Raw genomic sequence first — 9,001 nt, 5'->3', positions numbered from 1 at the left:
TTAAACTACTAAATCCCATCATCCCTGGACATGGGCCATGCTTGCTGAGGCTGATGGGAGTTGTAAAGTTCAGCAATATCTGAAGTTCCGCATGATTCCTCAGACCTGCCCAAAAGGTTGCTTTACATTTACCAATCTTGATTTAATACGATGAAGAGAAACTTGCAATCTAACTCACATAATTGGAGAACTCTTTGGGACTTTAAAGCCCAAGGTTCTGAATGCAGTGGCAACACAACACAAATTAACACCCAAGCCGCAGTTTTCTTGAATAAAGTCCTTTCCATTTTATTTAACCCTGGAATTAGTGCCTTCAGTACTGCAACCATAACTGAATTCCATATGCCATATGTCAACTTCGGTGAGCATTCCTGTTCTTAAGTCCTGCAGTTCCTCAGCAGAGGCACATTTAGGGCAGTGTGGCTGGTTCCCCCACACTGATCACTGAGCCAAGGGGTGTGCTGCAAGTATGATGTACTGCACATGGGTAACCGAAGGCGATTGGGGGCTTAATTTTCGCACAGGGTGTCATTGAAAGCCTGCCCCTGTCCTCAAGTGCAACTTTTGCTCTAAAGAATGACTGCAATCAACGACTACTAGCTTCTTAGTTGCATCTCTGCCTCCAAGAATTGTCATTTGCTATGTCAGGAAGAAAAAAATCCTTCACCAACTACATTATTTACTAGCAATCATCTAAAAGGGAAGAGGCGGAGCTTGAGACACAAACACAGCACAACTTAACATCTGAAAATGGTAAGCTCATCACCTCAAGCAAATATTTCAAAGACTCTTCCTTCAGCTTACATTATAAAGAAAAAGAAAATGAAAAATCTGGATTATTTCTGAATTTTTCAGCTTTATCTGAATTCTTTAGCTTTGTTTTAAAAGTTCTTGACTTTAAAAGCTTTCAGATTCCCAGAAAAATAAAAGCCCAGAAATTTGCAGACATAATAAAATTTATTTAAATTTCATGCATTACGGTAGCTACAAGTGTAGTCATATGAAATTGAAGGACAATAAACTTTGCTTCGTCCATACAATGTAGCCTCAAGTGAAATGGATGGGAGGTTCCACAGTTACAAAGAAACAAAAAAGGGCAAACATTTTAAATTTAGAATTGTGTAAAATGAAACAGTCACATGACTGTAAACTTCAGGGGAAAGGGCACATTACTATTTGAACATACACTGCAAAGGATTTAATTGGAGAAGCACTTTGAACAATATTGGAAGTCAGCCTTCTTATATGAACCTAATAATGGAGATTTGCCATTAAACACTTTGAATATCATTGCACCTCCCTTTCAACTCTTTCCCTAATTGTTTATAGCAATGGTACAGACCAACATTCAGCCAAGTATAAAGTTTACAACCCCTGTTCCTTTGAACTGCCAACCACAAATCCTTTTATTCACTTTTGCTTTCATTTAACTCAAATTGCTTTGATATGCAGAAATTTATAGACTGTGCTTGATTCTACTCTCAAACAAACCTTCTGGAGTGGCACTTGCCGAGTGAGCCATCATTCAGTCACTGCCAGCTGAGTGAATACCTACCACTCCTCTATGGCCTATTTGGTTTGCTTCAAATCTCTTTTTTTAAAAACAAAACAAAACCCAGCAACCAAAGATTCTCCGATCTTCCAAGTTAAAAGACAGAATGAACAGCGCAACTTTATCATAAACTGGTACTTGTGCTTAGTTTTTAGACCAAACACCATGTACCTGCATTATTGCCAGAGATGTCACGTAACAGTCCTACTAATTTTATTGGTTAGCATTTTCTGCCAGACAGGATTTGATGGTGTAATTCAGGGCACTGTAGGTAGATCTAGCTCGCCCCAGTGCGTAAAAAATAATCAAGTTAAGTTTGTTTGTAGATAAAGTGATGCAACACTAATTAAATAGTACCATACTTGCATGAACATATTTAATTTTTTTAAATCCACCATAAGGAAAGGGAGAAAGTTTCTTTAGTACAAATTTTGTCAATTGTCTAATTGCTTCATTTATAACTTCGTCCGGGAGGCGGCAAAGGGAAAGAGTTGGGTTTCAGAAAAGCCTAAGTAATTGAATATTCAGATTACTTGGCAGGTTAAAAGCTAATGCAACAGGTGTTACATCTGGATAAAAACATTATTCAAAAGCAATTAAGATACTGAAAAAAGATTTCAAATTGAATAGTTTATTAACATGGTAATTGTCTTTGTAACATGTGCACACACGCTTGCACACTCTTAATGATCTGCCTTGAAAAATGTTTAATATGCTGGGAGAGGGGAAATAAACATAAATCCTATAGATTTTTCATAATTCTAGGCAATTATGTCCACATCACTTACAAAGCTATTGCCAAATCTTTCCAAGGAAGCAGAATTTAGGAGAAAAGGGGAGGAAAAAAAACTTTGGGGGGGGGGATTCAACAGTGGCATAGCAGAGCTCTCAATATGAGAAAGCTGACATAATGTGGACCTTTGCTGTGAAATCTCATCTTTGCAAATATAGGGAGAAGGTTATCAATGGGAAGAAAATAAGAAGGCGATGTGAAGTAGGCTTTTGCAGAGTCAATTTTTCCCCCTCACAGTATTTGTGCAGGCTTGTCAAAAACAATGCTTAATCCTTCTCTGGAACCAATTTCAGAACTTTTCCAATTGCAATGGTCTTACCTAAACAAAACACAGAAATGGTTGTTAGGAGACATAAATGTGTGAACCTTTAAAAAACATTCCAAGTAAACAAACAGTCACACAGATTTCACACAAAACCTGGTTTGCACTTAACAATGAACTTGGGGGGGGGGTGTTCGCTTATTTGTACATGCAAGCCTGTCACAACCAACTATGGTTTGTTTGTGGTCAACAAACCAGAGTATGAAACCATGATTCTGATGTTAACTTATGTATCTTGGCTTGCATTAAACATGTTTTCTTGTTACTTCTGAAGCTAGGGCTTAACCCTCCTTCGTTTTTGCATCTTGCCCTATACGCACATGGCGATAAAGGAGCCAAGCAAGAAAATATAGAAAATCAAACCAATGTTAAGTGGAACAAGCCACAGTTATTTTGTTTGTCAGAACCTGGTTTGTTCAACAAACCATGGCAGAAACAAAACATTTAGTGCTGCAAATAAATGTAGAGTGTGCTACCTCAATCTACACACTAGTTTTTGCAGATAAGCTTATGCTCTTCTTAATTAACTGTAATAAAATCTTCCTTCCAAACAATGGAAATGGATACAAGGCTTCTGATTTTGTTTTTGTATCAGAGAAGCTGCATTTCAGCCCAAACCAATTTGCTCCCCCTAAATTCTATGCCAATTTTGACATTCCTCTGGATATTTACTAAAGTTCAATGGAAATTCAATGATATTCAACAGCTGACATGACAGTCAGCAGTTTGAGATAACATATTCCAGCCTTCCCTGCCCTGGTACCCCTGCAGATGTTTTGGATTATAGCTTTCAGCACCCTGACCACTGGCCAGGTTGGTTGAGGCTCACAGGAAGGCACCAGGGTGGGGAAGGCTGTCATATTTATGCCTTCCAGAATTAAAGCTGGCCAAAGCCGATACATCCAAAGCATGGAATTTTATTTTCTATGATTTAGGAACACAAAGCAAAAACAAACTACCAAGCCATTTTCAAATCCTCTTACCCTCATCTCTTAAGGTGAATCGACCCATCTGAGGGAAGTCTTTGAATGTCTCAAGGCAGATAGTTCCTGCCGTCCGTAAACGGGCAATACATACTTGATCTTGTTTAACAAAACGGGGTCGTGTCTTGCTTTTCTCTCCTGATTTTTTGTCTACCAGACAGATTAAGGCCTACAGAAGGAAAGAGAAAAGATATAAAACACGGGCTCTCTTTTTCCAACAGAAGCCCTGGTCCTTTAATAACTGTTTATGAGGTGTCCAGCAGGAAAAACCACAACAGTTTCATTGTTAATTGGTTCTTCCCCACCCCCTTAAGGCAAAATAAAGCCTCTCTCAAAAGAAGCTCAACAACTCAACTGAAGTACAGGAAGAATGATAGGTTGTATCCAATGCTAGTACAATTCAGAGCAGACCCACTTAAATTAATAAGCATGGCTAACTTAGGTCCATTAATTTTAATGGGTGTACTCAGAGTATAACTTAGTTGGATGTAACACTATATATTCCTTTCACAAGTAGTTTTACCCTATGTTAGTTTACCTGTCACACACTTTCAATATTCTTAGTAAAATACTGTTCCAAAACATAATGATTTTGAATTACACAAATGCATTGGGCTATTAAATCAGGCATGTCCAAAGTCTGACTTGGGGGTGTAATCTGGCCCGGCCCGCTGGTCGGTTTAATCCGGCCTCTGTGGCAGTTTATTTCCTGGGGTAAAATCCTTAAAAAAGCTCAACAACTTCAAGGTTAACAACTTTGGCTGGCCCTTCACTTCATAAAATCTGGCCCTCTTTGAAAAAAGTTTGGACACCGTTTGGACTGCATTTAGCCAACCTGATTTCTTTCTTTCCGCAGGGTCTGTAAGAAAGAGTTGTTCCGCCTGGCATTTGGCCTATTAATAATAATAATGACCTAATAATAATAATAATATTAGGTCATTACAACATGATGCTGAGACCATCTAATGGTGGCAGTGGGAGATTACTAAATACACAGCAAAAACCGAGACCAAAAAATACCATCGGCACAATTAATAGACACTTCACTCAAAACCTTTTGCCACAAATGTGTATCTTTTAATCTAAGATGATGAGAGCAATACTCACTGTGATCTCAACTTCTTCAATACAGGTATGAATATGCAGCACCGCATTGTAACCTGGGCAGATGATGGATTTATGCTCAATTATCACTATCTGTAATAAATAAGAATAAATAAGTAAGCATACTGTAGAAAAACACCAATTTCTTATGGATATTGGGTAGTAATTCTCTCATCTCTCTTTCCTTCTGGAGGAAGATATTGCTCCAAGCAGAAATATACGCTAGGACAATTAACTAACTTGCAAGCAAACAGAATTTCTTTTCTAAAAGGGGAAGACTTTCAAATCAAGGCTTAACAATTTAATTCGCACATTTATACCACTGATTTCTGAACAAGATTTAATTGCTGATATACCCTCAACCTATGCATATCTGAATCAACCAACTCTAGTATTATTCATTTATTGGTTGAAAATCAAACATGGTTTTCCAACAAACATACCTGAGCATCAAAAGTGCGTCCTGAATGACACAGGTTATTAAGATCACAGAGTATAAACCCTGGGAGGATCTCCTCCTCTTCAATTCCTTTCAGTCGAATCTTCAGATTTTCACCTGGAGCTACTGATTCAGTTTCTACATCATCGGAAAGGATCCCAAGGACTTCCACATTGTGCTTCAAGAAAGCAATGTTAAGGCTTTAAAAAATTTTTCCCCATCAAACAAAATTTATATAACACTTGGTTGTAAAAAGCCAAATAAACATATAAGCCATTTACAGCAACATAGAATTAAACATTAGAATTGATAAAAACAGTTATCAGGAGCAGGTCAGCAATAAAACACCTGTTGTCATTGAAGTTAATGTTTTTCAAATAAAAAATGAGGCAGTAAAGTCCCTGCCTTCTCATAGCTGCCTAAGGTGGAAACTACACACATATAAAAAAAGTTCTCAAAATGCTTTTTTAAAAAGCTTTTTTAAAAATACATTTTTTCCATAAGGCTCACCATCACCATCTAGTGTCATATTGTATATTGCACTTAAAACAATTAAAACCTTTTATTTGCAGCTGTATAGCCGAGTCCTAAGTCCCCTCCTCTCCAGAGTTTTTTCCAAGCAACCTGAGACTTCTCTGTCTTTGCTCCACCCTCTTCATACCTCTTCTGGTTCTGGGAGACCAGGAGACAGGGGAGCTGGCTTTTTATATTGTGTAGCTAACTCCTCCCCACTTCAAAAAAAGTTTTATATATTTGTACATTTGTACAAAAATACTTTTTAAAGTTTCCTTTTCTATAATACAGTATGTATTCATTGCCCTGTTATTCAATTTTTATAAAAAATAATCCTTCATTAAAAGTAGATTTTAAAAAGTCTAACACAGAATCCCACATAGTGGGATCACAAACCACCATAGTAGTAGTCCTGCCTATTGATGAACACACACAAATAAACTGATGGGTCTTCTGCAGAGAACATTCATGTTTGCTTATGCTCAAGGCAAGCAGATTTAATTCTTCTGCTCCATAGTTATTGGTCAACTTGATCTACACTTGATCTTAGCCAAAAGGCCGAGAAGCGATATGGTGAAGTAACTGAATGCAATAGCCAGGAAGTCACTAAATATTTGCAGTCAGCAGAACATTTAAGGCAAAACTCTCATATCCTCTTCTCCCTTTTGCAAGGAAAAAGCCAAACACTGTTACAGAAGAAAGTGATTTGGGAGTGAATCATATAGAAAAACCTAATAGGATTGCATGAATTAAAAATACAGGTTGCCACTTTCCAAACATCTTCACTTGCAAGCTAGTCAAACCTTTCCTTGCTCCAGACCACTCTAGCAATTTGCAACCTTTCTCCACCCCTACCCCCGAAGTTGCTTACAATAATTTAAATACATGAGGTTGTATCCATTGCTAGTTCTATTCAGAAGACCCACTGAAATTAATGAACATGATTTACATAGGTCCATTAATTTCAAAAGTTCTACTCTGATGAAAACTCCATTGGATACAATGAAGGGCTTGGTAAAACTATCAAATCCAGAAACAAAAAACCCTAAACAAAACAGTGCTTCCCCAACACATCTTACTTTGCCTTCTGCCTATTATCTTCCACACTGCAATGTGTGTCCCTTGCATAGAATCCCTGGCCATCCCTGACTAGGATCCTGCTAACTGCAACTAAAAAAACAGCAGCACATGTTTCAGGAGTTCCTCAAACTAAAACAAGGCTGATCATGTGCATATTTCTGCTTATTAGTGCCTAAGCACACTAAGCCTTCTCAAGAGCAGAAAAGAAACCTCACAGGGGAATGCCGATTTTCAACCTCAGAATTATTCTGTAGGCTTAACACTAGAAAGTTAAGCTTCTTAAGAGGAAAACGTGCCGTACCTTGTTTGGCATCATCACAAGCTGCTGTCCTTTGCAGATAGAGCCCGATTCCAGCTTTCCCAGAACTACCGTGCCCATATCCTTCAACATGGAAAAAAGGTTGTTTTTTAAATCAGCAAAATAGAGCCTACTGCACTTTACAAAAGAGAACATCTGGCATAATGCTATGGAATTTCAATCAAAGCGGTAAGGAGCTTTTGCTGGAGATAAATTAAACCCAAGGGGTAAAATATTGGGAGTAACCATTAGTTAACTGTATGCTCACATCTACATGTCATCACCCTTATATTTAAGATCACACGAGAGCACCTCCTTACGACCAGCAACTGCACCTTGTTAGGACGCCACACAGACGCTCTGAGGATAGGGTAGGGTGCAAAGACAAATCTTAATACTTAATACTTGGGGGAGGGGAGAAAGATCTATTCGGGGCTGAGGTTTAGGAATGCTAAATTTCAGCTGTTGTTAGCCGAATTTTAACTGGGTTACTCATTTTTGTGAGACCTTCAGGACCTGGTGGATTTAAACAGGCAAGCATGACATATTACCAACTCAGCTGTGGAATTTATCAAGTCTACCATAGACTAATGAAAGTCCTGCAACTATGATGCCAGATAAATGCACTGGATTGGATTCCAAAGGCTCCCGCCCCTCATTAAAGGGGGACTCCCTTTGACAGAGGAAGAAAATCTTTATATCCAACTCCATGTGTAAGCAACTCTCAGGCAGAGATACCGTCCAATTTTCAGTAGGCACTTAAGACAAAGCTATGCCACTTTTAGTCCCACAGATACCAATGGGGAAAGTTTAATGTTTAAAATTCTGCTTAATTCTCTCATTCAAATGAATGGGGCTCAGTACTCAATGCTCGCTGAATAATGTGACAAATGCATTTCAGTTTATCTCATTTTTTTCACAGAGAGAAAATTACACATATTGCTGTGACATTACATTTACAGAAAATGGAACCAGAAAAGTACATTAAGGGTGCATGCATGCACACTACAGTTCAGTCACAGAATAACAAAGTCTTCAGCTTGAGAACTATAGGTTGCATGTTTTAATAATTCCATTGACTGCAAGGAAATGTTCTGAAATATTACTATGAGTTACATTCAATGCTGCGCTAGAGAGATCATTTAGTGAGCGCAAATTATCTCCCCTGTCCTCTCCCTGCACATTCTACTAGGGCGTCTCCCCCAGATCTGAGGAGGGCCTGGGGTGCAAATGGGGAAAGTTCTATCACGCTAGTGGAAAACTTCGTGCTAGTGCAATGAGTTAGCTGAATGTGGCCCTATGTTCTTAACACTCCCAACAGTCATATGTCACCAAAACAGGTTAAGGTACCTAGATAATAGAAGAACAATTAAATTGTATTTTGCACATTTTAGTCCAATGGCAGGCTTTGGATTGACATATTTTGGGGAAAGAAGGAAGCAGCCATGAGATCAGCCATGAGATACAGCCAACTATAAATGAGAAACTGAGAAACTAAAGCAATTGTGTCATATCTTCAAGGTAGCTGTTATTTGCGTACCTTATATTTATCAACAATTGGCAGCCTGATTGGTCCATCAACCGGTCTGTTGAAATTTGGCAAGTTATCCAGATATGGAATAAACGGTAGCCCACTGAAAAAGAGAGGAGGGAAAATAATGCCATGCAAATCCATGGTATGTCTTTGTCTTGTTTGAGATTTTGACCTATAGTGGTTCTTGGAGACAGTAAACTTCTGATACAGTAACATTCTTCATGAGATGAATATACCTGCATCACATTCATGAATTACCAACTTTTAAAGCCGCTGTATAAGCATATATTCTACCAAATCTGATATAAAGTTATTTTCCCTATTACCATAAAGACATCTAAAGATTCCTAGGAACTGTACAAAGGTTAGAAGAGTTCTTGCTT

General features: G+C 38.2%; 1 protein-coding gene across 5 annotated transcripts in view; it reads right to left on the bottom strand.

The window, feature by feature from the left end:
• Nucleotides 1–938: 938 nt before the first annotated feature.
• Nucleotides 939–9,001, bottom strand: part of GSPT1 (G1 to S phase transition 1) — a 38,101-nt gene continuing 30,038 nt past the window's right edge. For 3 of the 5 annotated variants that reach the window (XM_035130477.2, XM_060282808.1, XM_060282809.1), the window contains exons 10-15: nt 8,625–8,718; nt 7,088–7,168; nt 5,198–5,371; nt 4,758–4,847; nt 3,651–3,819; nt 2,168–2,664 (exon numbers count right to left, since the gene is read on the bottom strand). In XM_035130477.2, the coding sequence (XP_034986368.1) occupies nt 2,612–2,664; nt 3,651–3,819; nt 4,758–4,847; nt 5,198–5,371; nt 7,088–7,168; nt 8,625–8,718 (661 nt within the window). In that variant the 3' untranslated portion in view covers nt 2,168–2,611. Of the gene's footprint in view, nt 2,665–3,650; nt 3,820–4,757; nt 4,848–5,197; nt 5,372–7,087; nt 7,169–8,624; nt 8,719–9,001 lie in introns of all 5 variants that reach the window. The other 2 variants (XM_035130475.2, XM_035130476.2) reach the window with 1 other exon arrangement.

This window comes from Zootoca vivipara, chromosome 14 (assembly GCF_963506605.1).
Source record: "Zootoca vivipara chromosome 14, rZooViv1.1, whole genome shotgun sequence".
In the NCBI taxonomy this organism is placed as follows: Eukaryota; Metazoa; Chordata; class Lepidosauria; order Squamata; family Lacertidae; genus Zootoca; species Zootoca vivipara.
Note: the sequence above shows the minus strand (reverse complement) of the source record. Positions and strands in the feature narration are given on the sequence as shown.